At 44.2% G+C, this 13219-nt stretch overlaps 1 protein-coding gene across 1 annotated transcript in view; it reads right to left on the bottom strand.

Annotated features, from left to right (window-relative positions):
- MAP4K3 (mitogen-activated protein kinase kinase kinase kinase 3) overlaps positions 1-13219 on the bottom strand; it is a 1235976-nt gene that overhangs the window by 233689 nt on the left and 989068 nt on the right. Inside the window, exon 25 of the mRNA XM_073628950.1 lies at positions 9753-9832. Coding sequence (XP_073485051.1) covers positions 9753-9832 — 80 coding nt within the window. The remainder of the gene's footprint in view (positions 1-9752; positions 9833-13219) is intronic.

The following is a 13219-nucleotide window of genomic DNA, read 5'->3' as shown; positions in this document are numbered from 1 at the left end:
CGGTCGGTGTAGAGGTACCTCTCCCCCCTAAACAATGGGGGGGGGGGGGATAGTGTCTGCTTTCTTCTTTTAACTAATATATAATTAAAACCTTATAACTCGTCACCGCAGAGTAAGACAACTTCTCATCAAAATTATTGACAGTTTGATCTATATTCTGAGTCCCTATGACATCATAGCATCTTGTATCCATTCAGTGTAGACAGCCTCCCTCCTCAAACAAGGGGGGTAGGCGTCTGCGTTCTGCCACCTAGTATTTTATTTTGGACCAATTGGAAGGGGGCTAAACCAGGTACCTCCAACCAAGGATCCCATATACGTTCAAATTTTGCTGGGCTACCCCTGTGTTGGTATGTCAGCTTTTCCCTCAATAGAGTTTCATTTATGGTATTCACCCATTCTGCGTGTGTCGGTGGTGTCACCGAAAGCCATTTCTTAGCTATAAGTTTTCTAGCAATAAACAACATTCTGGTGATTGCTATATACGTATGTGGTGTATATAGTTCTTCGTCCAACCATCCCAACAGACACAGCTTGGGGTCAACCACAAATGTAAGATTCCATATTTTATTTATAGAGCTGATTATTTCAGACCAGTATCTTTGTAATTTTGGGCACTTCCAGAGCATGTGTATAAGGGTGCCATTATCTACCTTACAACGGGGGCAAAATGGTTCATCTCTTCTGTTCCATTTATATAATTTATAGGGGGTACGGTAGGTTCGGTGTATAATGAATAGTTGCGTGAGTTTTTGGGAAGAGGAAAGAGACACTTTAGGCAGTGTCTCCATTATAGCAGACCATTCCTCATCTGTAATGTGACCTATATCCTCCCCCCAACTTGTCCTGCATTTTAATGACATAGTCTTGGATATCTGCATTATTAGTGATTCATATATAGATGATATCTGCCCTTTCCTAGACATTGGGTTTACCAGCTGTGTGAGCACCGTTGGTCTAGTTAATTGCCACTTAGAAAGTGTAGTTTGTGCTGAGATGGCGTGCCTAAGTTGTAAATATTGAAAGAACACAACATTTGGTATGCCATATTCTTCTCTTAGGGATTGAAAGTCCCGTAAAAGTCCTCCTTGGTATAACTGCTTAATATACACCACCCCACTCCTAGATCATGCAGAGAAGCCCTTTAATTTACACAGTTCGGGAAAATTGCTATTGTTCCATATACGAGACCATTCAGAGTACCCTTCATAATGAAAATGTTGCTTGGCCTTGTTCCATATCTTATCTATAAGCACCAAAGTTTTGTATTCAGGTACCCTATGGAATTCTCCTGCTTCCAAGCACTCCACAAGGCCCCCATTCGAGAGTAATGTACATATAATATTGCTCGCAGGGTCAGATAACTCAGAGTCCTGCCAACCCGTCAGGTGTTGCAATTGGGCCGCTATAAAATAATAATATGGGTTTGGGACTGCCAGCCCGCCCGAGTCCTTTGCCTCCTGTAGTGTTTCCAATTTAATACGCGGCACCTGTTTCCTCCAGATCAAAGAGCGAACTATGGTGTTACATTTTTTGAAAACGTGTATAGGGATCCATATAGGGGCGTTGTGGAGCGCATACAAAAGTTGTGGACCCCAGACCATTTTTATCAGGTTACATCGGCCAACTACCGAAAGGGGCAGTTTTATCCAACTGGCTGTTTTTTCCTGGAATTTTTTAATCAAGGGATTTATATTAAGTTTAACATATAGTTCTAAATTGGGGTGGATGACTATGCCTAAGTATCGGAAAGTATCTACTACCTTTATCTGGTCTGCTGCTGAGGGAAGTGGCGACACAAGGGGGTCCAATGGTAACAATGTGGATTTGTCCCAGTTTATCTTGAACCCTGAATAGGATCCAAATTTACCAATTAACTCCATGAGACTTGTTAAGGAGGCAGACGTGTCGTCCAAAAAGATGAGCGCATCGTCAGCATACAAGGCTATTTTATCTTCCAAATTTCCCCTTTTAAAACCGCATATAGCCAGGTTCTCTCTGATAGCAGCAGCCAGAGGCTCTATGGCCAGAGCAAAGAGCAATGGGGATAATGGGCAGCCTTGTCTTGTTCCCCTGTGCAAATCAAAGAAGGAGGAGAGTGTGTTGTTAATTCTAATACATGCTTTTGGTTTTCTGTATAGTAGTTTGATCCAGGATATGAATGTCTCTCCCAAGTTGAACTTCTCTAGCACCCTCCAAAGATAATTCCATTCTACGCTATCGAATGCCTTAGCGGCGTCTAGGGACAGGATAGCTCTTTGACCTGTATTATCTGTTGGGATTTGCATGTTTAAATATAGTCTGCGAAGATTGTGTGCTGTGGATCTGTTCGGTATAAATCCCGATTGATCTGGGTGCACTATTTTTGTCACCACCTTAGACAACCGCATAGCGAGGACTTTAGTGAGCAATTTCAAATCATTATTCAAAAGTGATATGGGCCTGTAAGACTCAGGTTGGATCGGATCCTTCCCGGGTTTCAACAGGACCACTACCACTGCCTCGTACATGGAGTCTGGTAATGAATCATTGGTGTGTGCATCCTTAATTGTGTGTAGCAATTCCGGTAAGAGTATGCCACCAAATTTTTTATACATCTCTACTGGGAGACCATCATTCCCCGGGGCCTTAGAATTGGGGAATGTTGCTAATGCAAGTTGCAATTCTTCTAAAGATATAGGTGCATTTAGTAGTTTTTTGTCTTCCCCCTGTATTGTCGGAAGTGAGATTCCATCTAAAAACTCAGTTAAGTCTTCTTCAGAGTAACTCACCTTCGAGGAATACACATCCTGGAAAAAAGTACAGAATCCCTTCATAATTGAAGGGGTGTCCATAGCTACTTGTGTTGGTGATACCGCCAAGCGGTGAATAATTGGTGATGGCTGCTGTGATTTGGCTATTACCGCTAACATGTGTCCTGTTTTTTCTCCCTCTTCAAAGTATGTTTGTGCGGTAAAGAAACGTTTGTTTTCTGCTTGTTGGGTATGTATGGTGTGATACATTTTTTGTGCGTCTTTCCATTTTCTTTCACTATCAGGTGTGGGTGTCTGTAGGAATTCCTCCTCAGCTTTGTCTACCGCAATGCTGGCGTCAGCTGCCCATTGTCTGCTATTTGTTTTAATTGCGGCTATTTCCTTAATACACATTCCCCTGATAAAAGCCTTCAGAGTGTCCCAAACTATACCTGGTGGGGCAGAATGTTTATTGTCTAGTAAGAAGTGTTGAATTTGTATTTGCATTTGTTTAGTATCTCTAAACAGAGGAATCCAAAAAGGATTCATCTTCCAGTGTATTGATAACTTTACAGTGGGGAAGCTTAAACTGAGCTGTAACGGGGAATGGTCGGATAGGCCTCTAGCAAGATAAATAACCCCTGGATCATAACAGCGCGTTAATGTATTACCCAAAACTAAATCAATGCGCGACAAAGTAGAGTGCGTTATGGAATGACATGAAAATTGTGCCTTAAAAGGAAACTTACACCGCCATAAATCAAAAAGCCCAATCTCCGTCAAAAATTTTGCAAGAGCTGTATATGTCCTGGGGCCCTGAGGGCAGTACTTCCTGTGCACATCTAAAGACATGTCCAGAGTACTGTTAAAATCTCCCATGACATATACCGGTACCCGAGGATATTTTGCCAGAAATCTAGAAAGACAATGCATTATTGTTAAATTAAATGGTGGAGGTATATATACATTTATGATCACACAGGTGTGTGATTCCCAAGTTCCCATAAGAAAAATAAACCTGCCCTCTACATCAATTTGTGCATCAATTTTTGTGAATGAGGTATTCCTGGAAAACAGTATACTCACACCCCTTGAATACCGGGTATGTGTGGAATGGTATTGAGTAGGATATTTCGATAAGTGTAACAGGTTGGTGGTGTCTCTATTGAGATGCGTCTCTTGCAGACATATTACAGTGGGGTTCCGATGTGAGATAGAGGTGAAAATGGCAGTTCTCTTTTTAGGGTCATGTAAGCCTCTCACGTTCCATGAGAGAATTGACTCTGTTCGCTTAGTCATTTGGTGCAGTTGCTAGTTGTGATCCAACCCCCGGTATTAGAGGTCTGTGGCATATGAACTCAGATGATGCAGTATAAGTTCTGAAGTGTAGAAAATGTATTGCGTGACTTGTACCATGTGTCTCACTCTGCAGATTTGCAACCAGCGACAAAGCAAACTTGCTTTGCGACCAAAATATATAGCGCCCATTCAACCAGGGCTTAAAAACGGAAAAAAGAAAAACAAACTGAAATAAAGTAACTTCCATTGGAAAGCCTTCCATTGGTGCCCCGCAGGGCGTTTGGTGGGGTAATAAAGAGGGCTGGGACCTTGTGCCCATAAAGTCCTAAACGATAGGGTTCACTGGTAAAATAAACCAAAAAAAAAAGTCAATTGTGACTCTCTGCGGGCTCCATTTTATCTAAGGTGAGCATAAAGAATCAATGTACAGGGTTCATGCGTTGTGTCATCCTGGTTCATTTCCACGCACGGCTGCCTGCAAATGCCTCTCGTGTCTGTCCAGCCAATTGGTAGCCATCATAGGATTTTCAAAAAAGTGTACCGTGCCCTCAGCAACCACTCTCAACTTGGCAGGGTATAGCATAGAATATATCACCGAGAGAGCACGCAGTCTCTTTTTGACCTCAGTATATTTTGCTCTTTGTTTCTGCACAGCCGCTGAGAAATCAGGGTATATTGACACTCTGGCACCCTGAATTTCCATATTGGGTTTCTATCTGGCCAAGCGAAGTATACTATCCCTGTCCTTGTAATGTAGTAATTTCAGCAAAAATGGTCTGTCGTTGCCCCCTGGTGGCGGTGGACGGAGTGGCACTCTATGGGCTCTTTCAACAGAAAAGAATGGTGTAAGGTTATTTCTCCCAAATGTGTCAGCTAGCCAGGTTTCAATAAAATCAGTGGGGTTTTTTCCTTCAGCTTTTTCAGGTATACCAACAATGCGAATATTTGACCTTCTCAATCTGTTCTCCTTCTCCTCCACTCTATTCGCTGTTTCTGTGGCTTTAGCTGAAGTTATGTGAATCTCCTGAGCAAGAGGGGGTATATCATCCTCTAGTGTGCTCACTCTTCCCTCCAGAGCAGTGGCTCTCTCTCTTATTTTCTGCATATCTTGCCTTATGTGTAATATGCCTTCTTTCATGCTTTTGACTTCAATAGAGAGTTCAGTTAGTGAGGAGCCATAAGTGTGAACTGCAGTCAGTATATCATGCAGGGAAGGCTCAGAGTGCTCAGTGTCTGGAGCTTTGGCTGCTTCAGAGGAAGGAGGGGGGATGTGGAGTTCCTCACTGTGTGTTCTGCTGCTCCAGGGGCCATCTTCTCTATGCCATGCTGTGCTGTGGGACACTTTTGGCTGCTGCCTTTGCATGTGAGGTATGTGGCTGTGTTGTTTTGTGAGTGCCAGTGTCGTGAGCATACCTCTCCAGGCGTGCAGCTGCTGATAGCTGTGATTCCTTCCCTGCACGCTGTGGGAGCGGGGATCCGCCATCTTGGCCATGCCGGCCGTCCGAACGGCTCTCCTCCATCCTCCCAGACACACCCGTTTTGGATGTAAAGCGACCGGGTGTCGCTGTAGGTGTTGCCCCACACCGGGAGCGAAGTGTCCGGTCTATGGTAGCGGTGGATCGGGCTCACTTCAGGATGTTTTCTGTTCAGGATGCTGGAGCCTCTGTGAGACACGTCCTCTCACATGGAAGTCCAAGCCACGCCCCGAGACTAAGCTTCTTAGAGCTTAAGGGAGACCCTTTTGAGCCCTTTTTTGGGGTGTTTCTACCTCCCCTTCTGACCAAAGCTCGATGCACAAATTCAGAGGTACTACCAGAAGAAATTGCACCTACTGCTTGAGCAAATAGTCCAGCAACTGCCGCTGCTATTAATGCTCAGCCTGATGCTCAGTAAATGTGCAAAGGGAATGCCTGTGTCACCACTTACATGCTTCTGCTCTTGTGTCCCTCCAAGAGCTGCAGTCAGCCAAATGGAGCTTTTTACAATGCACTCCCACGCTGGACGTTGCTGCATGCTAACGCCGTGCCAAGCCACAGGGGATGGTGGTGAGGAGGAGAGCAGACAAACCGCTGTACAGAGGCAGTGGGAAGCACAAAGCGGCATCCGCCGATCGTTCTGGGCTTCCTCCTACCTATCCGGGAGAGGGGGAGAGCTTCTGTCCAGGTGGGGGGTGTTTTTGGAAAAAAATCCCCCCCCCCCAACATCTTACTGGAGGCCTGGGACTGCTTAGCCAGAGGAAGCCTGCAGCTTCTGCTGACACAGAGCGATCTATGGAAAGCATGAACAAGGTAAGCGCTCTATAAAGCCCACAGTGGTGACTTTAGGCATGACATTTACTTTTAAAGGAGACAATCTATAAGAAAATTTAAAGTTCCTTAGGAATCTCCACTTACCTGTGGTAAAACCAACAGACCCAATCTTCACCCCTCACGGTGGGCTCCATTAAAAAACATTCAGGGACCGGGGCCCCTTTTTATTGGGGGTTCCACTCCCCTGGACCCGTAAAGCACCCGCCAGGAAACTTTATGGCTGAAAAAACCAAAGCACTGGATCCCGGGGTCAAGCTTTCAAACTAGAGAAGCGTTATGGGCTAAACCTCATTTCTACCACCACGAGGCCCGGGTACCATTCAATTCGGCCTAAAAAGACACTTTGAATGGATCCGGCTGAATAGCTTGCCCCAGCAAAGGAACATTCCAGTGGAGCTCAGCCTAGCACATCTTTACTTGTGACCAACACCTAAGACACTGACGAAAAAACTGAGGTACTCCCAGTAGTGAGAGGGGTTATATAGGGAGTGAACTTCCTGTCTTAGGGTGTTGCCAGTGTCCATCACCTAAAGGTGGCCTATAACCCACATAGTAACTACTATGGCTCTGTGTCCCATGTACAATAAAGAAATGTGTATTTTTTTTCTGTTTGCGTGTATATTTTTTTATATTGTAATCTTATAATAGCAGCAACCCTTTCATGACTAAGCCTATTTTTGAAATTTGGTTTTTGCTAGAAAATTACTTAGAGTTCCCAAACATTATATATATTTTTTTAGCAGAGAATCTAGAGAATAAAATGGCGACTGTTGCAATATTTTTTATCACACGGTATTTGTGCAGCGGTGTTTTAAACGCAAATTTTTGGAAAAGGGACACTTTCATGAATTTTAAAAAATCCAAACAGTAAAGTTACCCCAATTTTTTTGTATAATGTGAAAGATGATGTTACGCCGAGTAAATAGATACCAAACATGTCACCCTTTATAATTGCACGCACTCGTGGAATGGCGACAAACTACGGTACCTATGAATTTCCATAGGCGACGCTTTAAAAAATTTTTACGGTTAGCAGGTTTGAGCTACAGAGAAGGTCTAGTGCTAGAATTATTGCTCTCGCTCTGACGATCGCGGCGATACCTCACATGTGTGGTTTGAACACCGTTTACATATGCGGGCGCGACTTCCGTATGCATTTTCTTCGCTGCACGAGCTCGCGGGGACAGGGGCACTTTAAAAAAATTTTTTTATTTATTTAATGTATTTTTTTACTTTACTAAATTTTTTTTTTTGTACTTTTATTGCTGTCACAAGGAATGTAAACATCCCTTGTGACAGTAATAGGTGGTGACAGGTACTCTTTATGGAGGGATGGGGGGTCTAAAAGACCCCCCATCCCCCCTTTACACTTCAAAGTATTCAGATCGCTGAAAACGGCGATTCTGAATACTGTGTACTTTTTTAAATTCGGCGCCATTGGCATGACGTCGCTTCCGCGTTTACAACAAGAATTCTGGAACGAAGCCGCTCGCACGGGAGGCCCGGTAACAGCGGCGGGAGGGGGGGATGTCCCCTCTCGCTCCTCCGGTATAACAACCGAGCGGCTCGGGTAGCCGATCGCCCGCTGGAAACAACGGTACCGGGATAATGCCTGCAGCTGCGGGCATCATCCCGGTATAACCCCGGAAAGCCGAGTACGCATATCTGCGTACGGTCGGCGGGAAGGGGTTAAAGTTCATCTCATTGGAGAGCAAAAATGCCCCCTTGCCGTGGGGTTGCAACCATTCTACAAGTGTTAAATGCTTGTTTAGGTCTAGGGGTTGCAAAAAAAGCAATTTTACTGACTTGACCCTCCTTTCCCAGCAGCTGATGCTGTCCTTCATTTCCCCATACTCCAACAACAGACTGTGCCTTGGCGTCCTAACATCCAATACAGGGCTATGGGCTCTGCAATGAACTTGATGTCAGATGACTGGCATCCACCCGCCAGAGCAGAGAAGGGGGTGCTGAGACTGGCTTTACAACCTGGAGGAGATTGAAGGAGTAGTAAGTAGGGTTGTCCCGATACCATTTTTTTAAGACCGAGTATAAGTACCGATACTTTTTTTCCAAGTACTCACCGATACCAATACTTTTTTTTAATGTAACGTGACAGTGTTTTTTTGGGGTTTTTTTTAACAATTTTTTTGTGTTTTTTTACAATGCTTTCTTTTTTTTTTTTTTTAGGGAGGGAGGGGGTGGATGGTGTCTGTTTGTTTTTTATTTTAATTTTTATTATTTTTTACAATATTTTTTTTATTATTTATTGCAATACTTTTTTTTTTTTTTTTTAAATCAGCCCTGTTGGGGGGCTTTGTGAGATATCAGGGGTCTTGATAGACCCCTGAAATCTCCCCTTTGAGACAGAGAAAGAGACCAAGGATAGAGATTCCCTTTCTCTGCAGCCTCAGCTGCACTGAAAATGAATGGAGAGAAGACAGCGGCTCCTCTCCATTCATAAACTGAGACATCGTAATCACAGGAGATTACAATATTTCAGTTATGTGAATGGACAGAGTCAGCTGACTCTGTCCATACAATAAAGGAAGGAGGAGGACATTGAGAGGTACAGGAGAACGGAAGGGGGACACGGAGGAAAACTGGAGGGGGACAGCAGCAGAACGGCGGTGGACACGGAGGAAGAAAGGAGGGGGACAGCAGAACGGAGGGGGCATGGAGGGGGACTGGAGGAGGATGCGGTGACAGTCAGCAGTGATCGTGTGTGGGGGAGTTACAAGCACCGATCACCGCTGTATAGATTTCACTAAAGCAGCTGAAAGGGGGGGGGGGGGGAGAAGCTTGTAACTCCCCCACTCACGATCACCGCTGACTGTCCAGGTATCGGGTGAAGTATCGGGAGCATTTGCCCGAGTACAAGTACTCGGCAAATGCTTGGTATCGGTGCCGATACCGATACTAGTATCGGGACAACCCTAGTAGTAAGTAATAAAAGTTTTTTTCTGCAGCCCCTCAGACCTAAACGAGCATTAAACTCTTGCAGGGCAGCCCCATAGCAAGGGAAAATCTGTGTTTTTCCTGGAGTTCAGATTTAAATATATGGCACTGCAAATGGTGGCAGTGTTAAATGCTGCATACTGGAGGTTTTCATTTTTTTCTGAACTGACAGTGACTTGCGTGATCAGGAACCGCACTGATTAGTTCCCACTCATCAGAGTGGACATAAGCTGCGAGTGACAGATGAGACTAAAAGCCACCAGCTGCATTGAGGGTTGTCTGGTGGCTCTCTAATGGGAGGACATTTATAATTGTATGCTCGGCTCTGGGTACTGAGCCAAAAGGACATTCATAAACATAAGATAAGCGGGAAGGGGTTACATAGCTAGCCCATGCTGACAGATATACGTTAATAAATTATTAACTCGTATCAAAAACACAACACACAAATGCATACCTGTTCCATTGATGTTTCATGCAGTTCATTCAAATTTAGGGTGTAAATGCCTTCTTCAGCCCCAAATATTAGGTATTGATCTAAAAGCAAAAAAATTAACTGTATGTTACTTTTCAGAGCAAGGGGGTGTACCACCCAGTTACTTTTCTAGTTCTTTTGTTTATATACTCATATATGTAAATCCAGCCAGATATGAAAACATTTAACTGCAGTTATGTGTTTAATAAAATATGAGCAAACACAAAAAAAAAACCCAAAACGATATATATATATTGTATATACATACACACACACACACACACACACACACACACACACACACACACACAGTATCTTACAAAAGTGAGTACACCCCTCACATTTTTTTTTATATTAGCGTGCCTAAGGTTTCAAGAGATCCAAAGGTGCTTTGGAAATAATCAAATTATCTGCTCCCAGGACCTGCAGCAAATTTATAAGGTAAGGTACATATATACAGGTTTTCTTTGGAAAAATATGAAGATATTTGGTTCTCTTTTCTAGGAAAATATATCAATAAAAAAATCTAGCAAGCCTGGAACATGGTAAAAATATTTATAAAAATAGCATTTCAGATTGACATACTCATTTGTAAATACAGTGTCTCACAAAAGTACACCCCTCACATTTTTGTAAATATTTTATTATATCTTTTCATGTGACAACTCTGAAGAAATGACACTTTGCTACAATGTAAAGTAGTGAGTGTACAGTTTATATAACAGTGTAAATTTGCTGTCCCCTCAAAATAACTCAACGCACAGCCATTAAACCGCTGGCAACAAAAGTGAGTACACCCCTAAGTGGTCTAAATGTCCAAATTGGGCCCAAAGTGTCAATATTTTGTGTGGCCACCATTATTTTCTAGCACTGCCTTTACCCACTTTGGCATGGAGTTCACCAGAGCTTTACAGGTTGCCACTAGAGTCCACTTCCACTCCTCCACAACGACATCACGGAGCTGGTGGATTTTAGAGACCTTGCGCACCCACATTTGAGGATGCCCCACAGATGCTCAATAGGGTTTAGGTCTGGAGACATGCTTGGCCAGTCCATTACCATTACCCTCGGCTTCTTTAGCAAGGCAGTGGTGGTCTTGGAGTTGTGTTTGGGGTTGCTATGCTGGAATACTGCCCTGCGGCCCAGTCTTCGAAGGGAGGGGATCATGCTCTGCTTCAGTATGTCACAGTACATGTTGACATTAGGCATGAGCTTCGTGTTCGAGTCGAACTCATGTTCGACTCGAACATTGGCTGATCGCCCGTTCGCTGAACAGCGAACAATTTGGGGTGTTCGCGGCAAATTCGAAAGCCGCGGAACACCCTTTAAAAGTCTATGGGAGAAATCAAAAGTGCTAGTTTTAAAGGCTTATATGCAAGTTATTGTCATAAAAAGTGTTTGGGGTCCTGGGTCCTGCCCCAGGGGACATGTAGCAATGCAAAAAAAAGTTTTAAAAAGGCCGTTTTTTCGGAAGCAGTGATTTTAATAATGCTTAAAGTGAAACAATAAAAGTGTAATATTCCTTTAAATTTCGTACCTGGGGGGTGTCTATAGTATGCCTGTAAAGGGGCGCATGTTTCCCGTGTTTAGAACAGTCTGACGGCAAAATGACATTTCAAAGGAAAAAAAGTAATTTAAAACTACTTGCGGCTATTAATGAATTGCCGGTCCGACAATACACATAAAAGTTCATTGATAAAAACGGCATGGGAATTCCCCACAGGGGAACCCTGAACCAAAAAAAAAAAGAAAATGACGTGGGGGGTCCCACTAAATTCCATAACAGGCCTTTTAGGTCTGATATGGATTTTAAGGGGAATCCCGCACCAAAATGAAAAAAAAAAAATGACATGGGGTCAAACCGAAGGAAGATAGAAGAAAGAAGAACGGGGGAGGGCCAGGATCTGGGGGTCCCCTCGTTAAAGGGGGCTTCCAGATTCCGATAAGCCCCCCGCCCGCAGACCCCCACAACCACCAGCAAGGGTTGTGGGGATGAGGCCCTTGTCCCCATCAACATGGGGACAAGGTGATTTGGAGGGCTACCCCAAAGCACCCTCCCAATGTTGAGGGCATGTGGCCTGATACGGTTCAGGAGGGGGGGCGCTCTCTTGTCCCCCCCTCTTTTCCTGCGGCCTCCCAGGTTGCTTGCTTGGATAAGGGTCTGGTATGGATTTTTGGGGGGACCCCCACGCCATTTTTTAAAAAAATTTTGGCACGGGGTTCCCCTTAAAATCCATACCAGACCTGAAGGGTCTGGTATAGATTTTGAAGGGGACCCCACGCCATTTAAAAAAAAAAATTTGGCCGGGGTTCCCCTTAATATCCATACCAGACTTGAAGGGCCTGGTATGGAATTTAGGGGGGCCCCCACGTCGTCTTTTTTTTTAAATTTTGGTTCGGGGTTCCCCTGTGGGGAATTCCCATGCCGTTTTTATCAATGAACTTTTATGTGCATTGTCGGACCGGCAATTCATTAACAGCCGCGAGTAGTTTTAAATGACTGTTCTAAACACGGAAAACATGTGCCCCTTTACAGGCATACTATAGACACCCCCCAGGTACGAAATTTAAAGGAATATTACACTTTTATTGGTTCACTTGAGTATTATTAAAATCACTGTTCCTGAAAAAACTTCCGTTTTTAAAACTTTTTTTTTGCATTGATCCATGTCCCCTGGGGCAGGACCCAGGTCCCCAAACACTTTTTATGACAATAACTTGCACATAAGCCTTTAAAATTAGCACTTTTGATTATTCATGTACATGTCCCATAGACTTTAACGGTGTTCGCACAAATTTTTTGCTTGTTCGCAAGTTCTGGTGCGAACCGAACAGGGGGGTGTTCGGCTCATCCCTAGTTGACATTCATTGTTCCCCCAATGAACTGTAGCTCCCCAGTGCCGGCAGCAGTCATGCAGCCCCAGACCATGATACTCCCACCACAATGATTGACTGTAGGCAAGACCCGCTTGTCTTTGTACTCCTCACCTGGTTGCTCCCACACACGCCTGACACCATCTGAACCAAATAAGTTTATCTTGGTCTCATCAGACCACAGAACATGGTTCCAGTAATTCACGTCATTAGTCTGCTTGTCTTTAGCAAACTGTTTGCGGGCTTTCTTGTGCATCATCTTTGGAAGAGGCTTCCTTCTGGGATGACAGCCATGCAGACCAATTTGATGCAGTGTGTGGCGTATGGTCTGAGCACTGACAGGCTGACCCCCACCTCTTCAACCTCTATAGCAATGCTGGCAGCGCTCATACATCCATTTCCCAAAGACAACCTCTGTATATGACGCTGAGCATGTGCATTCAACTTCTTTGGTCAACCATGGTAAGACTTGTTCTGAGTGGAACCTGTCCTGTTAAACCGCTGTATGGTCTTGGCCACCCTGCTGCTCAATTTCAGGGTCTTGGCAATCTTCTTATAGTCTATGCCATCTTTAT

The sequence above is a fragment of the Aquarana catesbeiana genome, linkage group LG04 (genome assembly GCF_042186555.1).
Source record: "Aquarana catesbeiana isolate 2022-GZ linkage group LG04, ASM4218655v1, whole genome shotgun sequence".
In the NCBI taxonomy this organism is placed as follows: domain Eukaryota; kingdom Metazoa; phylum Chordata; class Amphibia; order Anura; family Ranidae; genus Aquarana; species Aquarana catesbeiana.
The sequence above is the reverse complement of the archived record's forward strand: the minus strand, read 5'-3'. Positions and strand labels throughout refer to the sequence as shown.